Here is a 23,819-nt window from a genome sequence, read left to right on the forward strand (position 1 = left end):
CTAACATGTTCACAACTGTTGTCATTAGTATTGTTATGGAGGATTTGCATCATGACCTGACTGTTTTCTCTGAAAGACTTGTGTTTTTACTCTGTTTGCAATGCACTTGCTTCATTGACCTAACATTTTCAGGACTTTTGTCATTAGTAATACCATCTAGACTGCTACTACATCTTTGCATCATTTTTTAAGCATTTTAAAATACTGTTTACATATTTCCACATCAGACTATTGAGCACGCAACACACTTTCCGTTTGTCCACTGGCAAACATTTCAGTAAACATGCCATACTCCCAATTTGAGAAATTTAAGTTAACATCACTAAAACTCTCTGTTTTCGTAATGTATAACAAATTTGGATTCCTTTATCAAAATTTTTGTGACATAATATCACTTTATAGACATCAAGAAATTAGTTTTTGCTGAATGATTTGTACCCATTTCAATACTGGAAGCCATCTTGGTTTCCCAGAATGTATCATTCCTTGCATACCAAAAAGCTATAGTGAATTTGGTTTTGAATACTGTGCAGAGGTGTGGCTCCTTCCATCCCTTTATGATGAACCTGCACCTACCTGTGAACATTGTCTCAGCAGATCATCAGTAGGAAAGCTGAGTGAAACCAACTGTACTTCAACGTGAACCAGGCTGCAATTAAAGTCACTAATCTGCATTTTGGGAGAAAGTATTCACACAAAATGAAAGGTTGGAAATTTTTTCCTTAATTAATATATTCTGAAACTTAGGCGAACAAGTATCACTGCCAAGCCCATGCTGGTCTTAACACAGTCACTCACAATCTCTTTCACTCACATTAGCTACAAAAATATGGATTGTTTTTGATTGAGAATGCTCGACAAATATTTAATCTTTCGATACCTAATGCATCCACGGTTTTTAGCCACCGACCTGCTCAATACACCACGTGGAATTTATGTCTTTACTCATCACAAAATTCACTTAAAAATTTCAAAATTTCTACACACCCATCGGAATAATTATGCATTCACTTTGCAACACTTTTGATGTATAAAACATTGCTAGATCTAGCAACTTATCATTTCCATCAGAACTACTACTACACACGTCCAAACTGTTTTATGGCTAGGCTCCAACTCCCCTCTAGAATACTCTAAGTCTTCTCTACCAGCAGAGAAAGGCACGTGAAGAATATTGCTTTACCATTTGTCAGTTTACTCAACAGTCAATAACAAAACAACATTGTCACACGTCAGTCCACGCTTTTCATCAATAACCAATCGCAAAATAGTAAAACTAACGACTGCACTTTTTACCGATGTAAGTATCTAATATGCTGAAGTTTTGATTATGCATAAAGTTATTTACTATTGTTATTTATACCCGAATTGACTTTCCCTTTACCATAAACTTACTTTAGAAATCTGTTCTACAAAAATCCCCTTTGTCCACATCCATACTTCTTCAAAATGTTCACACACTAAATCCCACTACATAACTCGTTAAACAATTATCTTCATATTAACCTTAAGCCACACTCACGCATCATTCATACTGGTAAAACACATTTATAACATTTTACATACACAAAAAGACATAATAACACTTTATGAAAATACTAGAACAGTTTATGAAAAATATTCTATTACTTTAGTGCACTCTAGTGGGCACAATCGAAACTAAATCACAGTCCCCTATCCAATACTGTCCTCTATTGGCTGATACATAAACTATGTGTGTGTCCAGTCTCGCATCACCATCTGTCACCATCCAGCTCTGAGACACATCTCCCACTTAACCACATCCAAGGCAGGATTGGTATATGGAGCTACGCTTCAACTGTTGTATGCATTTCATATGAAATGACAAAATTTGAATATTTTTCTTCAAACAATTCATGCAATTTTTTCATCAAAAGTTCCTCTGGGGGATGGAACTTCTTGGTATTCTCATTGCTGCAATGACTTCGTCCACCCTTGAAGGAATGTGATCATAAACTACTGTTCCTACTTCTATCTTAATTTCCAATGGCTTACTTTCATGCTTACCTCTTTCAGTACAAGAGGAGTTGTCCAGCTTCAAATATTTCTGAACTGTATTGATAGTCAACCTCTTACTCCAAGTACTGCCATGAAGGCTTTTCTGCATATAGGGATTCCAAGTTCAAGAGTGGGATTAAAAGTTATGGTTAAAGAATATCAATGATAAGATACACTAATGACATTGCTATCTACAGTGAAAGTAAAGAAAAATTGCAGGATGTGTTGAATGGGGTGAACAGTCTAATGATTACAGAATGTGGTTTGAGAGTAAATTGAAGAATGGCCAAAGTAATGAGAAGTAGCAGAAATAAGAACAGTTAGAAACTTGAAATTAGAATTGGGGATTGCAGAGTAGACAAAGTTAAGGAATTCTGCTACCTAGGTAGCAAAATAACTTCAGGCAGACAGAGCAAGGAGACTGGCAGAAAAGGCATTCCTGGCCAAGAGCAATCTGCTTGTATAGGTCTTAACTTGAGGAAGAAATTTCTGAGAATGTACATTTGGAGCCCAGAATTGTATGGTAGTGATACATGGTCTATAGGAAAATTGGAAGAGACGAGAATCAAAGCCTTTGGGATGTGGTGCTACAGAATAGTGTTGAAAATTATTTGGTCTGATAGGATAATGAATGATGAGGCTCTGTACAGAATTGGTGAGGAAAGGAATATATGGAAAACACTGTCAAGAAGAAGGGACAGGATGACAGGACGTTCGTTAAGGCATTAGGGAATAATTTCGAGGGTACTAGGAAGCTGTAGAGGGTAATAATTGTAAAGAAAGACATCTAGCAAATAATTGAGGATGTAGGGTGCAATTGCTACTCTCATGGTGGGCTGCAAACCAGTCAGAAGACTGATGACTCAAAAAAAAAAGGATGAACTCCATTTCCAATGTTGTCACCTTTCACTCTTACTCTGGAGTTGAAATTACACTCTCAAGACTGTGCTTCATCTTCATTCTTCCTTAATCACCTGCAGTGAAACAGCAGTATTGCAATGAGATCTGTTAGATACAACAATTGTTGATTCAAGTCTACCATATCACTAAATTTTCATATAAGATTTGATCTTTCTTCAGCTTTTACTACCTTAAAACACTTTAATTTACTGTTGTAGTCTTCTCTTAGTCTGTTCAACTGAATACTTAAGTCCTTCATGACTGAACTAATTCACCCTCATATTTGCCTTTTCCTAACACTGTTAAAATCTGAAGGCGTCTGCTTTTCATCCTCATATGAAGAACTCATCATTCCGAATAAATGATATACAAATAAAGCTGAAATACATCAAATGTTCAAATGTGTGTGAATTCCTAAGGGACCAAACTGCTGAGGTTATTGGTCCCTACTTTAACTTATGCTAAGAACAACACACACACCCATACCCGCGGGAAGACTCTAACCTCCGGCAGAATGGACCACCCAAACCTCTGGGCGGCTAAAATCAATTACTTACAACACCTGCATTATGAAACAACATCTCAAATTAATGCAATGATTTTCACTAGTACTAATAATGCACAGTAAAGGAAGATTCCCTGTTTCTTGTTTCAACATTGTTTGCCAACCCACAAGGAATCTAAAATGTTACACACAAGATTGGGAAAAACACAGTTGTTCCTTGTAGTGAGAGACATTAACATGTTCTTTCCCTGTGTGCCTAATCTAAAATGGGTTAAATAACACAGGCTATTCAGATTATCACACTGGTTGATTAACAATACTGAACAACACAGAACCATACATCTGATGGCATACACAAATCATTTTTGAAAAATAGTAGGCAAATCACATTCTTTTTTTGCACTCTTCGGATGGAATCATATCCCAATGAAAAACCTCAAAGCTGTGCTTGCTAGCCCTGGAAAAGTTATAATGATCTTTTTTGTTGAAAGCAAGGCCTGCTGCGCACTGATGGTCCAGAAAACAATTGACACACAGTGGAACAAAGACAATTTGCAAAAATTGAAATGAAGTGAACCGTCAAGTCAAAACACCCAGAAATGTTTGACAGATGACATCATTCTGTTGCAGGATTATGTCCACCCACTTGCTGCCAAGGTTGTTTCAGCTCAACTGCAGAAGTTTTGTTGGGAAGTTATTAGATATCTTCCATACAGTCCTGCTCTTCCCCAAGCAGTTTTTATATTTTTGGAGCCCTGAAGAAAGACATTTATGGCCGACAGTTTGCCTCAGATGAAGAGGTCCACGTGTATGTGCAGTCTTGGTTTGTAGGCAGCTGAAGACATTTTACCATGAAGACATTGATCATCATGTCTCACAGTGTGATAAATTTATTAACAGATACAGCAGTTACTTTTGGAATAATAAACAGCTTACTTACTTTTTTCAATCTACCTCAATTTCTTTTGTCTGCCCCTTTTATCTTGTGATGTTTTATTTTTGGAGCCATATGAACCATCTGTGACAATTTGCAAAAAGCAGCACCAGCATCTTCATAGATGATACAAAGACTGTTCAGTATATAAGATCTCAAGAATATTTTTGTTAGCTTTCTAAAAATTGCCATCTATGGTACATGCTAAGTAAAACTAAGTTTAACATTTCAGTTTTCACTACAACTCACCACCATTCCTGATTCCACAGCATAAGGTTCCCTAAGCTGTTAACAAGTTTTGAATGATACCAAAGCCATTGATTAGTTGATGGGCTGCTAACATCACCAGCAACCATTCTACCAAGAACTGTGACTATTCCATTTCGTGTGTGTGTGTGTGTGTGTGTGTGTGTGTGTGTGTGTGTGTGTGTGTAGGAGAGGAAAGAATAGTCTTCACTACATAATTTTAAAACACAGATTTACTCAAACAATCACAATTTGTTATGATACTTTGTGTTCAGTAAGATTTTTATATTTATTCAGTTATCAGATCATGTGGGACATCATCAAGAATCAACTGTACATATTTCGTCAATCCAAATTACCCTGCAACGTATACAGGGGGAACCAGGTGCACCATCACAATAAACAAGTGCAATAGCAATGTCTGTCAGGTAAGAGTCATTCACATTTATCATCTAATAAATTAGATAATTCTGTCATTTCAACTTTTATTTGCATTTTACAACCTGTCTTTAGAATTTCTGTTGTTTTGAAATCTATGTTTTAGTTTAAAGGTTGCCAGCAGTTATCAAGTTCTGAGAATATCATATGACAAACTGATATATAAGCACATTGGACATTGTAATCTCCCCCTCCCATTAACTTTGTTGATATCACTACTATTGTCAGTGCTAAAGCCTCTTTTTTCAAAAATATGAGAGGAGTAAGATTCACAGTAAACTTTTTACTTAGCTTCTTTTCTCATAGTCAGCTCCAGTTCTTCATGTGTAAGAGTCTCATTCTTGAAGCAGAAATTTTCATAATTTAGGTTCTCATGGTTCCAATTTACATTAATAAATATGAAGAATGCCTGTGCAGAATTTTTGTTTCCACAGTAATTTATTGTCTCACATTTTATGATATCACACTGGCTTTTGAATTTTCACATTAACCAAACCAAAATTACATTTTTTCTTCCAAACTACAAAACACATATTATCACATGAGAGGCATGCCCATTACTACTTCCTCACTCCATGATAACAACAATTTTCCAAAGGGTTTACAGATTTTCTTGACAAGTGAAATTCTAGTAGTTTATATTATTATTTCATAAATGAATCCAGAAATAAACAGAATAAACCATACAAAATTGCATAATTAATAACAGAAATTTCAGCATGCCAAATATTTTGTAATTTCAGATGTTTCTAAAAAAAAATAATTTCAACTGTACATCAGAGCTAGTACGTATCTACTGTAACAAAGAAAATAAAGTGATTTCTTTTTTTTTATTTTAGCTTGAAATATAACACATCATGTACAAAATCATATGAATTTTTTTAGAAAAATAGCTGAGATAATGCTGACCTGTTCAAAATTCGAAAATTAGTTCTGGTATCGACTACTTCTGTTGAGGAAATGTAATGCTAGAGGAAGGTGTCCCTTTAAAATATCCATGACTGTTGAGATGGAATCTATCCAGATTTAATAAATTTTTCTTCAGTGTTTTACCTTGTTTAGTTGTTGGTTGTACACTAATTTTTTACAGTAATATTGCTGCCAACTTCAGGTCACTGCTAATGCTAACTTCAGGTCGCTGCTAATAAACACTATACAGTAATGTTTGTTTGGGGCTATTTAAACTATCATCATATTTAGCCTTTTGCATTATGATAAAACGTTTAAGGTAGGCAGTTCAGAAATTATCTGGACAACATTAAGTCAGTTGTAAAACTATCATATTCCAATCATAAAAAGAACTCTTTTTGCATATTTACACTTACGTTCCAGGTCATTCAATATTTTGAGCATTTACATTTAAAAATAAGTACCAGGTCAGTACATAATATAACGTGCAGTACAGTGAGATAATATCGGCTATAAGAACATAATATGATATGCAGGACAACGATATAATATAGACTATAGGAACAATTTACACATGCACGTTGCATTCTTGTCTACTAACAGGATGGAGATTTTACATTAAAATATAGAAATCTTTAAAAGCAGAAGACTGAGACACTATTCCTTGTGAAATAATAGTACAGAGGTTGGTAAATAGATGATTTAATTGATTACAGTCAATGTTTTGTTTGTTGTTTAGTTTGCACACTTTGGTTACAAATTAGACCTATGTTGCTTAGATCAATATATTTTATAATTGTGATGGAACAGGTGTATTTATTGACTATATATAAAGAAGTTGAAATTAATCAAATACTTTTGATTATATTTCAAAAGTAGAAGTGCAGTCAGTCCTAATTCATGGAAGAATACTCAGAAAGAAGTATGCTGTCAAAATCTTCAGCTGCTAACATTAGCTGCAAGAATATTTTAAAAACTGTTGAAGTTTTAACAGTTGTTTACATAGCCCCCCTCCCCTTCCCCCCTAGTTTGTGTAATAACTGGCAACTCTCAGGGAAGAATTATTGCAAGCTCAGTGTTCACTCAAACTCATAAAATACAACATATCCTATAGAATCATGGCATGGTGTTTTGAAACCTGTTTCCAAAATTTTTTACTGTGAGCTTCTGAAAACTATGAAATACACTTTTGACACATCCAAATAAGCTGTGTACATCCCTGGATATCATTACCTGGCTGTAGTGTCTGCAGTGTACAGGACTTCATTACTCACCAGATCTATCAGTCACTTACTGAGAAAGGGAGGCACATTGAAATGGAGAAAGGCAGCTCAAAAGCCAATCAGAAATACAGCCAATGCCAAATACAGAATTTTTTTGAGGTTTTGACTGAAGCTGGACACAAAACATTTAGATAATATTCTACACAACTGGGACTGAGATACTGCAAATAATATAGGTGCAACAGATTTTGCAGATTCTGCAATTTGTTTTGCTCATTTTTAAAAATCTCTGGAAATGTCAGCCTATAGCATAGATAAAAAGTAAAGTTCTGTGTCAGTAGATATCAAATTTATGAGGGATAGGCTTTATTGTAAGTTAAACTGAAGTTAGTTGTATTTATTCTAAGTTCTGATATGACAACAGCAGAAAAAAATACCGTAGTAAATAAAAGTACTTTAAACAATATAACAGCTTTTTTCTAAAAAAAATTGATCTCACATTACAGATTACAGGAAAAGGAAATACAAATGATAGTGTATTGTTTTAAGACAAATCTTGTAGCATAGTTCTTACAACAATTTTTGAAGTTTGTATTTTTTACTCTCAATAAAATAGTTCCTAGATTATTCCTTGTAGTCATCACAAAATATTAAGTCTCTATGGAGTGGCAAAAACAATATTTCCCTGAACTGAATTTAATTTATTTCTGAACTTCTTAGGAAATAATACTGGAACAGTAACTAGAAACATTATTTTACAGTTTACTTTGATGGAAAACCTTGGATGAAATATAATATGCATCTGAGACAATGGAAATACCATGTTCGGATATCAACATTATTAGGAAAAGGATAGATTGCTCTAGTCAGAGCTGTGGATGCTGGCAATCATGTGTGTGTGTGATGTGTGCTTGCTTGTGTGAATATGTGTGTTGCTGAAGCAGGCTTTGGCCAAAAGCTATGATGTGTAACAGTCTTTTAATTGTGCCTATCTGCAGCTCACCAGGTCATCTTTATGGTGAGTAGCAATCTATCCTTTTCCTAGTATTATTAAGATGTTTGTAAGGATTTATCAGCAATCTCCAGTTAGTGGATGAGTGGATGTGATGAGCAATTGCCAGCCACATAGAAAATATGCAAAATCTGAATGTGACATATGATTTTGTTTAGTTTATTATTCCAAATGTATGGAGTCTATGTAAAGATAAATTTAGTGCTGAAATCTACAGTTTGGAATATCTTATTTCACATTTCAGGTTCGCTTGGATTTCATAGATTTCTCTCTTGCACAGCCAGATGCTAATGGCAACTGTGTAGATGATGCTTTTACAGTGTCTGGTGCAGCATCAATAGTACCACGGATATGTGGTGAAAACACTGGACAACACAGTAAGTACAGTAGCTTGTCTTGTATTTGCATTTTACAACTGCTCATTGTGTGGAATTCAGGAAGCTATTCACTCATTTCTGTTTCTCTTTGTGTTGGCAGGAAAGCAAAATACTCCCCCTCAATTTCATGCTTTTTTAAGAGTTTAAGAGTTTCAAATTATTGATGGCGATTAAGTAGTTAATGAATTTCTAAAACAGAAATAAATAAATAATGTAAATATTTTCACATTTGGCATTTGTAGACATCTACATCTACATCCACACTCTGCAAACCACCGTGAAGTGCATACCAGAGGGAACTTCCCATTGCACCGACTATTAGGGCTTCCTCCCACTCCTTTCACCTGTGGAGTCTGGGAAGAATGGCTGTTTAAATGCCTCTGTGTCCACTGTAATTAATCTAATCATGCCCAAGATCTCTAAAGAAAAAGTAATAAGAGGTTTTAGTGTATTCCCAGAGTTACTGTTTAAAGCCAGTTTGTGAAACTTTGTACACAGGTTTTCTTAAGATGGTTGACATCTATCTTCAGGTGCCTGCCAATTCTTCACTATCTCATGACATTCTCCCATAGGTCAAACACACCTGTCATTATTTGTGCTGTTCTTGTCCATTTATGTTCAGTATCCCCTGTTAATGCTGTTTATTGTGGGTTCCACAATTGAGCAATATTCTATCATGGGTTGCATGAATGGTTTATAAGCAATTACCTTTGTAAACTGATTGTATTTCCCTAGTATTCTACCAATAAACCAATGTCTGCCACCTGCTTTATCTATGAATTAACCTAAGTGACTGTTCTATTTCATATCCGCACAAAGTGTTACACCCAGGTACTTGTTTTACCATTTTTATTCAGATTTCAGAATTAACTCATATTTACTAACTCACTGCTATAGCTTTCACAAAGAAGAAATGAGGCTGTTGAAAGGTATAAAAGGAAAATGTATGCAAGCATGTTTTCTGCTCTCCCTGTAGGCGTATCTTTTCACCATCATGAAAGCTCTGGTGCTTTTCTGTCACATTTGTAACTGATCTTCAGAATCCTTGTGTTCCCCCACTAGAATAATGTGTGCTTTTATACTGTTCTGATAAACTTGTGGCGTTCGCCTGCTGTATTATCTCACTGATAGTCCTCAGTGTTGATGTACTGCATTGTTATACAGGCTGAAAAATGGGTGGGATTTGGAAGTTCAACACTGACTACTATAAATAATGTAGCTGACATTTGCACAGTTGCATTTCACAGTTCTTTACTTTCACTGTTCACAACCCCTCAATATTACACAGTTAATATGGCCAGTAACTAGCAGCAAATTTTGATAAGCCTCATTATTATGTTGCAAGCAGACATCAGCATACTGCTACAATAGTTCACTGTTGAATATCTATGAGCAGTAATAACCTAGCCACACAGTTCATAGTTCTTGCAGAATAATATGGTACATGTTGAACAGACACTGTCATTGTTTTAACACATGGCCTACTTGTGTTAAACGTATTCCACCATTTAGTTGATGCATTGTTGTTGACCTAACCAGCACAGGTTTCCTGTCTGAAAATTGCCTGTGGGCTGATTGTCTTGGGACCAAAATTTGAGCCTTTATATATCATCACAATAATGGGTACTGAAACTATACACTGTTTGATGTTTAATTTACAGAAATTACAATTCAAACATAACTCATTAAATTAACTAAATACATCGAAAAATTGGTTCTTTTTAACAGTTTCTTCTACCATGAGGGTTAAGCTGAATTATTTGTTTAAATCACGAAATTAACAGATATAATTATGCAAACAATATTTTAACAAAGCTGGTAATTACTTTAGAATTAATTAAGGGCTGGATTTGCTGACGCATTTTTGAATAGAGCCAAATAAATACTTAAAGAATGCCAGTGTTTTGTCTTCCAAATGTTTATAATTAGTACAGGATTTATACTGTTTATAAGTCAACAATAGAATTTACCTTACGAAAAAGTTACTGACTTCACTCTATAACAAAAGACTAGGAATAGTCCAAATATATTAGGAAATTTATGACATAAACAAAGCTAAGCACAAAACTAGATCTGGTTCTATATTCTTTAAAACTGAGGGCCATCCTTTCTCTTTTATGGTAATTCAGATTATACTTAGGTATCTTAATGGTAATTAGTTAAAAGTGAAAAAACCACATTTAAGGAGGCAGATGGCAAAACAAGAGGGGGAACTAAAAAGATCCCAGCTTGCTTCATAACAAACTGTTAATATATTACGTTGAAACATTTGAAGAATTGGCATGGAATAGTCAGAAACATCTACATTTGTATTCCGCAAGTTATCTTACAGTGTCTGGTGATGGTTACTTCATACTCCAACATCTCTTTCTGACTTCACTGTTCCAGTTGCAAACGATATATGGGAGAATGACTGTGTATTAACCTTTGTGTGAGCTCAAATCTCTACAGTTTTAACTTTACAGTCTTTTCCCAGTATATAGGTAGGAGGAAGTAATATGATGGTTGATTCTGATAGGAATGTACTATGTTGGGATTTTAACAGCAAACCACATTGTGACACAGAGCTCCTCTTTAGCAGCATCTGCCACTGGAGCATAATTACAATACCATGATGCTTTCATGCCCACATAGGGAATCCTTGACAGGGTATTACATTTATCTGATAACCATTCACTTGGGATTGTGTTTGCTACCCACCAGAGCCATGCGTGCTGGTCGAATGGGTCCAGCATATTGGTGAGGCATTCACCCTTATGGATGACAACTTGCACCCCCCTCATGTGCATCGTATGAATGACTTCCTTCAGATAATGATTTTGCTCCACTATAGTGGCCAGCATGTTCTCCAGACTTTAACCCTATCGAACATGCTTGGGATAGATTGAAAAGGGCTGTTCATGGATGAAACAACATGCTTAGGATTGGCATAGCATTTTCTTCACCCATGATTGTTGCATATGCATCGTCAGAGACATGTTTGGAGGCAACCTGGTCAGGCTAAATGCCTTAGACACACCGTCCAGTGAGTGCAGCAAGGTGGAGGTTCCTTGCTGTTTTGGGGTGGCATTATGTGGGGTGGCATGGAAGGCACCATAATGGCTGTAGGATATGTGATTGCCATCTTCCGACCAATAGTGCAACGATATCGGCAACGCATTGGCGAGGCATTCATCTTCACTGACAACAATTTGTGACCCCATCATGCACATCTTGTGAATGACTTCCTTCAGGATAACTGCATCACTCAACTAGAGTGGCCAGCATGTTCTCCAGACATGAACCCTATTGAACATGCCTGGGATAGATTTAAAAGGGCTGTTTATGGAGGACGTGACTCACCAACCACTCTGAGGGATCTATGCTGAATCATCGTTGGGGAGTGGGACAATCTGGATCAACAGTGCCATGATGAACTTGTTGATAATATGCCATGATGAATACAGGCATGCATCAATGCAGGAAGACATGCTACTGGGTATTAGAGGTACCAGTGTGCACAGAAACCCGGGCCACCACCTCTGAGGGTCTCACTGCATGGTGGTACGCAATGTGTGGTTTTCATGAGCAATGAAAATGGCAAAAATAATGTTTATGTTGATTTCTGTTCCAATTTTCTGTACAGGTTCTGGAACTCTCAGAACCAAGGTGATGCATACGTTTTTTGATGTATGTATTACCTTTGAAGAGTGAGACTAGCTCTGTGACCATCACATGGACACTCATGCATTTAACTATTACTATAGTAACATTTTTCCCTCACATCCACAATGATGAAAGCTACCCTCTGTAATTAATGGGTGCTGTTTTTCTTCTCTATCTCAAAACCCAGGATGCAATGTTTTGTTGGTTTTTTAGAAGAATTTCTCTATCTTGAAAAAACCCACATGTTCATACTCTGCTACCCAAGTACTCACTTCCTGCATGTAACACAACTTAATCTAGTAAGGGAGTTTCCAAAATTTCCTCATCAGTTGTGGATGGTGAGAAATGTGCATTGAAGAACTTTATCAAGTGATCTAAGCCTTGGGTTTAATTCCTCCATTTGTCTCTAAATCAGAGTATAGTCACAGGGATCCGACTAGACAAGGAACACATCAAAAACCCACAGAAACTCGATGGGCAACCAAGGCTGTCAACAGCAAGTCACTGGGAGTAAACTGGATGGCAACAACAAGAGGAAGACTGACAATGGAATGTCATGGCAGAATAAGTCCAATGAGCAGCCCAAGATTGAAAACGAAAGGCACAGTGAATAGTGTGTATTGGCAACAGGGCAAGAACACAGCATAAATGCTACTGAAGACCATGAGCACTCATAGGCCAACAAGAGTAGAATCACTTCGCATCCAGTGCTGCAGTAGCAATGCCATTGCCCACAAATGTAGAAGTTCCATCTAATGGCTGTCATCAAGCCCCATTCATTCTGGCTGGCTTTCAAACTCACCAGAGTAGGACACTAGATCCCTCCCTCCTGAAATGGATTTGCAGCCAGAAGCACCCTGGACCATAGTTTGTAAGACAAACTGGAGGCACAGTTGGTGTCCCAGTGCTGAAATGTGCCAGCTGGTGGGAGCAACCCTGCGGAGGAACACCACTGGGCTATGGTCATGGACGCGAGTGGTCCTGTATATGCTCAGAAATATCATGAGCGCTGTTGTGTTGGTGGTGTGGTGGTGGTGGTGGAGAAGGAGGAGGAGGAGGAGGAGGAGGAGGTTCCCACCACTTTCAACATTTGCTGTTTAAATGTCCACATCATACACTCTGCTTCAACGTTGGAGGCCAGGTGAAATGGCAGACTAAATAGATATTTTATCCCATTTGAGGTGCAGAATTGTTCAAAAGCCAACACTGTTAAAATGGAGCCCACTGTCAGACACAATGGTCTAGGAAATCCCTTTGACAGCTAGAATCTGGATTAACGTGCTAAGTTTGATGTCAGTGGTGGTGGACACCATGCTCACCACTATTGGTAGTTAGCATAAGTGTCATGGCAATGACCCACATAGAGCCCATAAAGATGCCAACAAAGCCCACCAGATTAATGCAGTGCCAGGGGTTAAGGGAGCTGGGTCAGGGCTGGAAGACTGGGGCAGAACAGCCTGGTGCAGAGCACAAGTAGGACAGCTAAGCATCATTGCCTCCATGTCCTTACTGAGCCCTGGCAAATATGCAGGATGCCTCATTACAAATTTCATCCCTGATGCACCCCCATGCCTGTGAGGCAGGAGTTGCAAAACCTGAGGCTGCAGGGTAGTCAAATGACAACATTTGTGAGTATCCATCTCTGTGTGAAGTAGGGGGACAGCAGTAGTGACAGACAAACAGTGGGAAAGGTTAGACACAGCTTGAAGCTCTGGACTGGCATTTCTTTAAAAAAAATAGCGCATGATGTGCTATAAGATAGGGTCACAGTGCATGTCTGCAGTGGTTTGAGAAGCCACAATGAGTTTCACTCGTAGGCATTGTGTGCTGAGGGCTTTTATTTAATGGTATGATTGTAGGAGCTAAGGAAAAGTGCCCTATACTGGAGCAATTGTACCATCTGCTCTGAAAGCCATGAGCATCACCTGAAAAATGCTACCATTGCTTTGTGGTCTATGAGGGTAAACTAGGTCCTGAACAGATAAACATGGACCTTCTTTCTCTGTCTACAAGTAATTCTTTTGAGCAGGTGTCAGAGTCTTTGATGCATAGGCAATCAGTTGCTCAGTACCATAATTGTTCCTGTGCACTAGCACAGCACTAATAGCATATGAGAGACATATAATGCCAAAACCAGTGGATGTGATGGGGTAAAGGATATAAGGCAGGGTGCTAAGCACAGCAGATGCTTGAGCTGTGTGAAAGTGTGCTCATAGGCAGATTTCCACATTTGCTGACCACCTTTCTTCTGTATCTGGTTTAGTGGATGCATAATATGGTCCATTTGTGGAAGGAAATTAGAAAAAAGACTGAAGCTCCTGTAAGAGCTATTGAGGATGCAGTAGAGAATCAATAGCTGCTACAGTGTGATCAGTGGGCTGGATCCCTTCTTTGTTGAGCAAGTGTCTGAGGTTAACCACTTTCTACTCAAAAAAATCTGGCATTTGTGTAAGCAGCACATCATGCAACTTAGTAAAAAGGGTGTAAAGCTTGTGCAGATGGTTCTGACTCATAGTACCCATGGCAGTTAAGCCATCAAGACAGTGCAACCAGGGATGAAAGTGGTTAAATGTCCCACAAATCTCTGGAAGCTTGCTGGAGCAGAAGAGATCCCTTAAGGCAAGTTCTTGCATTTGTATAAACAGATGCTAGTGTTGCTGAGGAGGTGTTAACAACAATGATGCTTTGGGAGTCCTCATCCAATCGTATCTGCAAAAATAGGTTGGCAAGGTCTATCTTAGAAAAATACTCTCTTCCTAGAAGCTTTGTGAGAATGTCCTCTGGATATGGTATAGGATAGGATTCCACTTGTGGCAGGGGCATTGATTGTCAAAATTTAAAGTCTCTGCAGAGCCGCGGGGAGCCTTTGGATTTATTTACCACCACTAGGGGTGTGACCCAAGCACTGGTTTTAAGACGTTCAATCACCCCAGCCTTGTGAAGTTGATCTAGTTCCTGCTTAACAGCTGTCTGTAGGGAGATAAGAATAAGTAATGCCCGACAGAAACAGGATACTGTGCCTGGACACAATGAAATATGAAACTGAAAATCTGTGGTGCACCATAAGCTGGGTTCAAATATAGGTGGTGAAAGTGGCACTAAGGTTGTTGAGTTCCATTAAGGAGTCTGCATAGAAGGCTTTGCAAACAATTCATAGAAGCGAAATTGCAGTGGTGAATCAACCCTTGCAAATCAGTCACCCATGAGTGTGACGTCACTGACCAGGTAGTATCAATGAAACACAAGTCACAGTGTTACTACATGGAATCATTGTGAATAATAACTCAAAAGCAAGGAGCATGTCTGCTTGAAAGTGAATGTGACTGGATTTGAAAGGGGAGCCAGTTTCTTCACTAAGATATTTGTCCCCAGGAAAGCCCAAGAAAGAAGGAACAACCATTACAGAGTGTCATCAGAGACCCAAAAGAGGGTGAAGTGCTGTTTCAGCCATTGCAAATACATGTCCCAATCCTCTTTGGCTATCCACCTGGGAAGTGACCACATCCTGTATGGGATAGGTACCATGAACCTGCAGTCAATCCTTCACAGGTTGAATTTCCTAATGGAGCAATTCAGTTTCCTACTGTTGTTGGAATGACTGTTGCAATTGCTGCTGCAAGAGCAACTGTTGCTGTTGTTCCATGAGCTGAACAATTTTGTACCTCTACCATGCTACTAACCTCTTTCCTTGTTGTCAAATATAGTGACCAAAATCTGACAATCCCAGGAATGACTCAAGAACCCACAGAGATTGGCTGACTGGCCAAGGCTGTAAACATGAGTTGTTTACTCACAGGAGGAGAACAACAGGGGAAAGACAGTCAACAGAGATGACACAGTCGAATAACAAGTCCAACAAGTAATCCAGTACTGAAAACCTAAGACATAGCAACTACTATGACCAAAACAATGATGTGCAGTGGCAACAGTACTACAGTTCAGTACAATCATGACCAAAGATAGAGCAACTGCACTTCTAACTTTAAAGGGTTACCACAAGCACTGGAAACACAGGCATGGCCCTGCAGCCAGCACTGCAGTGATGATGCCAGCACTTGCACATGCAGCAGTACCATTTTGTTGTCTAAATCTGCCACTGTGTTTCCTGAAAGGTTCAATATACAGTAGAAAACACTTTCCTATAAAAATTAAAAGCATAAAACCAAATTCAGAAAAGGAAAATGTGCAATGTAATGTCCTACAAGTCTTGGTATTTGGTACTCTCTCGTTTTTTGCCTGTGTGCATGACTTGTCAGTGACATTAAAAGCTATTCATAATCTAAAATGTATGCTATGTAAATGATCATATGAAATAACAGGACAAATTTAGCAATCCTAAAAAAAATCAGATAATAGTCAGTGAAAATCAGATAATTGTGTTGAGCAGCTAGCTCAGCATCCCACATGCAATGGGAATATCTTATACCTTGTAACTACAAATATGCAAGACTTTATTGACAATGTCAGCATAGAAATGAGGGTTAGTGATCATAATGTCATTACACCAACTACAATTACAAAAGTTAATAAACAAGTCAAGAAGGCTAGGAGAGTGTTTATGCTAGATAGAGCAGATAAGTAATTATTAACATCTCACTTAAAGAATGAATTGGCATCACTTAATTCCAGTAAGATGGATGTAGAGGAAATATGGGCAAAGCTTGAGCAGATTGTAAATCAGGGGTTCTGGAGAGTTATGTGCCTAGTAAGTGGATAAAGGATAGAAGATACTCACCATCAGCAGATGCTGAGGAAACAGAGGCTATTGCACTATCGGTTCAAAAGGGAATGCATAAATGACATTAATTGAAGGTTAGAAGAGATTCATGCATCTGTGAAAAGATCTGTGTGTGAAGCATCCAACAAGTACCCCCATCACACCTTAGTACAAGATCTGGCAGAGAACCCAAGAACATTCTGGTCATATGTAAAATCACTATGCAGACTAGAGCTTCCATTCAGTCCCTTGTTGACCAGTCTGGTGTGGCAGTTGAAGATAGCAAAACAAAAGCTGATGATTTAAATTTCATGTTCAAGAAATCATTCACAGAGGAGGACCATCCAAAAATACTGTCATTTGACAATCAGACAGACTCCTGTATGGACAATGTGGTAATAAGCTTACCTGCCATAGAGAAGCAACTGAAAGATTTGAAAGCAAGTTAATCACTAGGTCTGGATGGAATCCCAGTTCAATTTTACAAAGATTACTCTACGTCATTGGCCTCCTTGCCTAGCTTGCATTTATCATTAGCTTCTTGCCCAACACAAAGTCTCAAGTGACTGGAAAACAGTGAATGTGACTCCAGTATATAAGAAAGCTGAAAGAACAGACCCACAAAATTACAGACCAATATCCCTAACTTCTGTTTCCTTCAGAATTCTTGAACATATTCTCAGTTCAAATATAATAAAATCCTTGAGGCTGAGAAGCTTATGTCCACGAATGAATTTAGAAAGCATCACTCATGCAAAACTCAGCTTGTCCTTTTCTCACACAAGATTCTGAGAACTATGGATGAAGGGCATCAAGCACATTCCATATTTCTAGATTTGTGGAAAGCATTTTACACAGTGCCTGATTGCAGGCTGTTAAAAAGGCCTGAACATATAGAATAAGTTCACAGATACATGAGTGTCTCAAAGATGTCTTAAATAATAGAAACCAGTATGTTTTCCTCAATGGCAAGTGTTCAACAGAGATGAGGGTATCATCAGGAGTGCCCCAGGGAAGTGTGATACGATCACTGTTGTTCTCTACATACGTAAATGATCTGGCGGACAGGGTGGGCAGTAACCTGTTGTTGTTCGCTGATGATGCCATGGTATACAGTGAGGTGTCAAAGTTGAGTGACTGTAGGAATATACAAGATGACTTAGACAAAACTTCCAGTTGGTTTGATGAATGGTAGGTAGCCCTAAATGTGGAAAAATGTAAGTTAATGCAGAGAAGTAGGAAGTTCAAACCTGAAATGTTCAGATACAGTATTATTATAGTCCTGCTTGACACAGTCAAGTCATTTAAATATCTGGGCATAACATTGCAAAGCAATATGAGATGGAACAAGCATGTGAAATGTGGTAGGGAAGGCAAATTGTCAACTTCACTTTATTGGGAGAATTTTAGGAAAAAGTGATTCATCTATAAAGGAGACTGCATATAGGATGCTGGAGTGACCTGTTCTTGAGTACTGCTAAAGTGTTTGGCATCCTTACCAGGTCGAATTGAAGGAAGACATTGAAGTAATTCAGAGGCAGGCTGCTAGTTTTGCTATTGTATGTTTGAACAACATGAGAGATGCTTTGGGAACTCAAATGGGACTCGCTGGAGGAAAGCTGATGTTCGTTTTGAGAAACACCATTGAGAAAATTTATAGGACTGGTATTTGAAGCAGACAGCCGAATGATTCTATTGCCACCAACATACATTGCATGTAAGGATCATGAAGATATGACAAGAGAAATTATATCTCATATGGAGACATACTGATGATCATTTTTCCCTCGCTCTGTTTGTAAGCCAGCTGGGGTGGCCGAGCGGTTCTAGGCGCTACAGTCTGGAACCGCGCGACCGCTACGGTCACAGGTTCGAATCCTGCCTCGGGCATGGATGTGGATGATGTCCTTAGGTTAGTTAGGTTTAAGTAGTTCTAAGTTCTAGAGAACTGATGACCTCAGAAGTTAAGTCCCATAGTGCTCAGGGCCATTTGAACCATTTGAATCTCTTTGTAAGAGGAACAGGAAAGAAAATGACTAGTAGTGGTACAGGGTACCATCTGTTGCACACCATATGGTGGTTTGAAAAGCATCTATGTAGATGTAGATGAAGATGTAGACATTTACAACATATTCACATGAAAAGAGTTTAATTTTTTGTTTGCAAAAACTCACATTACCAAAAGTTAAACAAACATGATTAAAAGTATCAGAAACAGATTTTGTTGATCATACAGTAAATTAAATACATTTTGTCAAATTTATTGGTATTCAAGTGCATAATGAGCCTAAATGAAGTCATAATATTAATAAACAGATCAAGATATTTAGTTTGCAGTGTTCCCACTTAAGAAACAGCTTATTCTATATACTTTCATTCCTGTCATCCTAGCAGTCATCTTTTTGGGATAATGTACCAAAGTTCACGAAGTATTACTTTTGAAAATTTAAGCAATAAAAATATTGTATAATTGTATAAAAGGGAAATTTAGTCAGGAACATTAATAAATATGGATACAGAATTTTTGACCAACAATAACCTCCAGGAGGCAAAATGTATAGCACTGTCGATAAACACACATAAAAGTAAGTGTACTACCTGTTGTTCAGAGCTAACAATTTCTTCATCACGGGTGATTAACAGAGGTGTTGGGTAAAATTAAAAGAAGGCCTGGTCACTCAGACCATGTTTGTAGCATAGTGACCTGCATATATGGCTGCTATGTTTAGACCCCTGGTTTGATTCCTGGTACTGCCAGGAATTTTTCCTTTGTGGAAAGACTGGACCAAAGTGCACTCAGCCTCATGATCCCAGCTGAGTTGCTACTCAATTGAGGCATACTGGCTCCAAGGTCAAGCAAGCCATCAACAACTGGGAGAGCAGTCTGCTGATCCCATGGCCCTCCAAACTGCATACAAATGATGCCATTGGTAGAGAACGACGCAGCTGTCAGTTGTTTGGTTGGTCCCACTAAGCCAGTATGGGCCAGAATCCAGAGCTCCTCTTACCTACAAGTCACTCAGACCCCAGGAAGAGGAAGACCCTACTGTACTGAGGACAAAGTCTATCCTTGTCCTCACCACATGTGGACCTCTCTCACCCTAGGATATGAGTGACTTGCCCTTCCTATTAACGTTCCCCAACATGTCCATTACTTCTCCTCAATGAAAGAACTATTAGTTCAAAAGCCTAGGTAGTGTGTCTCTTTCAAAAATACATAATAGAACCTCTTACAAGGATTCCTTAATGAATTTGGGAATCATACACTCACATTTAATACTGTACCTTTTTAAAAGTGTTGGTGGCTGACGATGAAAGTACATCACCATAATATAAGAAAAAAACCACTTTCCACAAGTTCAGTGATGTTGAAAACATATTGTAATGTAAAAATCTATATGAGGATAGATAACTATCTGCTAAAGAGAGAAGACATTGAGCAGCAGGACAACATGTGGAAATGCACTGTTACTGCCAGCTGAGCTTTTAGAGGTTTTAGGGAGCTAATAAATATATAAATATGTGTGTTCAATAAAACAGAAAGAAACTTCCACATGGGAAAAATATATCAAAAATAAAGATTCCAAGACTTACCAAGCGGGAAAGCGCCGGCAGACAGGCACATGAACAGAACACACAAACACACACACAAAATTACGAGCTTTCGCAACTGGCAGTTGCTTCGTCAGGAAGGAAGGAAGGAAGGAGAGGGAAAAATGAAAGGGTGTGGGTTTTAAGGGAGAGGGTAAGGAGTCATTCCAATCCCGGGAGCGGAAAGACTTCCCTTAGGGGAAAAAAAAAAGGACAGGTGTACACTCGCACACACACACACATATCCATCCGCACATACACAGACACAAGCAGACATATTTAAAGGCAAAGAGTTAAGGGCAGAGATGTCAGTCGAGGCGGAAGTACAGAGGCAAAGAAGTTGTTGAAAGACAGGTGAGGTATGGGCGGCGGCAACTTGAAATTAGCGGAGGTTGAGGCCTGGCGGATATCGAGAAGAGAGGATATACTGAAGGGCGAGTTCCCATCTCCGGAGTTCGGATAGGTTGGTGTTGGTGGGAAGTATCCAGATAACTCGGACGGTGTAACACTGTGCTAAGATGTGCTGGCCGTGCATCAAGGCATGTTTAGCCACAGGGTGATCCTCATTACCAACAAACACTGTCTGCCTGTGTCCATCCATGCGAATGGACAGTTTGTTGCTGGTCATTCCCACATAGAAAGCATCACAGTGCAGGCAGGTCAGTTGGTAAATCACGTGGGTGCTTTCACATGTGGCTCTCCCTTTGATTGTGTACACCTTCCGGGTTACAGGACTGGAGTAGGTGGTGGTGGGAGGGTGCATAGGACAGGTTTTACACAGGGGGCGGTTGCAAGGGTAGGAGCCAGAGGGTAGGGGAGGTGGTTTGGGGATTTCATAGGGATGAACCAAGAGGTTACGAAGGTTAGGTGGACGGCGGAAAGACACTCTTGGTGGAGTGGGGAGGATTTCATGAAGGATGGATCTCATTTCGGGGCAGGATTTTAGGAAGTCGTATCCCTGCTGGAGAGCCACATTCAAGGTCTGATCCAGTCCCGGGAAGTATTCTGTTACAAGTGGGGCACTTTTGGGGTTCTTCTGTGAGAGGTTCTGGGTTTGAGGGGATGAGGAAGTGGCTCTGGTTATCTGCTTCTGTACCAGGTTGGGAGGGTAGTTGCGGGATGCGAAAGCTGTTTTCAGGTTGTTGGTGTAATGGTCGAGGGATTCAGGACTGGAGCAGATTCGTTTGCCACGAAGGCCTAGGCTGTAGGGAAAGGACCGTTTGATATGGAATGGGTGGCAGCTGTCATAATGGAGGTACTGTTGCTTGTTGGTGGGTTTGATGTGGACGGATGTGTGCAGCTGGCCATTGGACAGATGGAGGTCAACATCTAGGAAAGTGGCATGGGATTTGGAGTAGGACCAGGTGAATCTGATGGAACCAAAGGAGTTGAGGTTGGAGAGGAAATTCTGGAGTTGTTCTTCACTGTGAGTCCAGATCATGAAGATGTCATCAATAAATCTGTACCAAACTTTGGGTTGGCAGGCTTGGGTAACCAAGAAGGCTTCCTCTAAGCGACCCATAAATAGGTTGGCATACGAGGGGGCCATCCTGGTACCCATGGCTGTTCCCTTTAATTGTTGGTATGTCTGGCCTTCAAAAGTGAAGAAGTTGTGGGTCAGGATGAAGCTGGCTAAGGTGACGAGGAAAGAGGTTTTAGGTAGGGTGGCAGGTGATCGGCGTGAAAGGAAGTGCTCCATTGCAGAGAGGCCCTGGACGTGCGGGATATTTGTGTATAGGGAAGTGGCATCAATGGTTACCAGGATGGTTTCTGGGGGTAACAGACTGGGTACGGATTCCAGGCGTTCGAGAAAGTGGTTGGTGTCTTTGATGAAGGATGGGAGACTGCATGTAATGGGTTGAAGGTGTTGATCTACGTAGGCAGAGATACGTTCTGTGGGGGCTTGGTAACCAGCTACAATGGGGCGGCCAGGATGTTTGGGTTTGTGAATTTTAGGAAGTAGGTAGAAGGTAGGAGTGCGAGGTGACGGTGGGGTGAGGAGTTTGATGGAGTCAGGTGAAAGGTTTTGTAGGGGGCCTAAGGTTCTGAGGATTCCTTGAAGCTCCGCCTGGACATCAGGAATGGGATTACTTCGGCAAACTTTGTACGTAGAGTTGTCTGAAAGCTGACGCAGTCCCTCAGCCACATACTCCCGACGATCAAGTACCACAGTCGTGGAACCCTTGTCAGCCGGAAGAATGATGATGGATCGGTCAGCTTTCAGATCACGGATAGCCTGGGATTCAGCTGTGGTGATGTTGGGAGTAGGATTAAGGTTTTTCAAGAAAGATTGAGAGGCAAGGCTGGAAGTGAGAAATTCCTGGAAGGTTTGGAGAGGGTGATTTTGAGGAAGAGGAGGTGGGTCCCGCTGTGATGGAGGACGGAACTGTTGCAGGCAGGGTTCAATTTGGATAGTGTCTTGGGGAGTTGGATCATTAGGAGTGGGATCAGGATTGTTTTTCTTCGTGGCAAAGTGATATTTCCAGCAGAGACTACGAGTGTAGGACAGTAAATCCTTGACAAGGGCAGTTTGGTTGAACCTGGGGGTGGGGCTGAAGGTGAGGCCTTTGGATAGGACAGAGGTTTCGGATTGGGAGAGGGGTTTGGAGGAAAGGTTAACTACTGAATTGGGGTGTTGTGGTTCCAGATTGTGTTGACTAGAATTTTGAGGTGTTGGGGGGAGTGGAGCTGGAAGTGGGAGATTGAGTAGATGGGAGAGACTGGGTCTGTGTGCAATGAGAGGAGGTTGAGGTTTGTTGGAAAGGTTGTGGAGGGTGAGTGAGTTGCCTTTCCGGAGGTGGGAAACCAGGAGATTGGATAGTTTTTTGAGGTGGAGGGTGGCATGTTGTTCTAATTTGCGGTTGGCCTGTAGGAGGATGCTATGTACAGCCGGTGTGGATGCGGGAGAGGAAAGATTGAGGACTTTGATTTGGGATAGGAGTTGACGGGTGTGTTCATTGGCCGAGTCGATGTATAGGTGAAGGATTAGGCGGGTGAGGGCTATGGATTGTGCTGTTTGGAACTGGTATAAGGACTGATGGAAAGAAGGATTGCAGCCAGAGATGGGAACTTTAAGTGTGAGGCCTTTGGGGGTAATGCCAAATGTCAGACAAGCCTGAGTAAATAAAATATGGGAGCGTAATCGGGCTAGGGTGAAGGCATGTTTGCGGAGGGAATGTAAATAAAATTTAATGGGGTCGTTGTAGGGATGTTGTGAGGTTGACATGGTATTGATAGGTGGAAAGGGTAATATGAGGTTAAAGTGAAAGTAAAGAGAGATTTATATAGGGAGAGATAAAGGTG

The 23,819-nt window shown here is 39.6% G+C and overlaps 1 protein-coding gene across 1 annotated transcript in view; it reads left to right on the forward strand.

Moving 5' to 3' along the window:
• The window catches only part of LOC126304244 (uncharacterized), a 134,062-nt gene that overhangs the window by 26,906 nt on the left and 83,337 nt on the right, over positions 1-23,819 (forward strand). The window contains exons 3-4 of the mRNA XM_049991792.1: positions 4,902-5,032; positions 8,431-8,563. Coding sequence (XP_049847749.1) covers positions 4,902-5,032; positions 8,431-8,563 — 264 coding nt within the window. The remainder of the gene's footprint in view (positions 1-4,901; positions 5,033-8,430; positions 8,564-23,819) is intronic.

The sequence above is a fragment of the Schistocerca gregaria genome, chromosome 1 (genome assembly GCF_023897955.1).
Source record: "Schistocerca gregaria isolate iqSchGreg1 chromosome 1, iqSchGreg1.2, whole genome shotgun sequence".
NCBI lineage: Eukaryota > Metazoa > Arthropoda > Insecta > Orthoptera > Acrididae > Schistocerca > Schistocerca gregaria.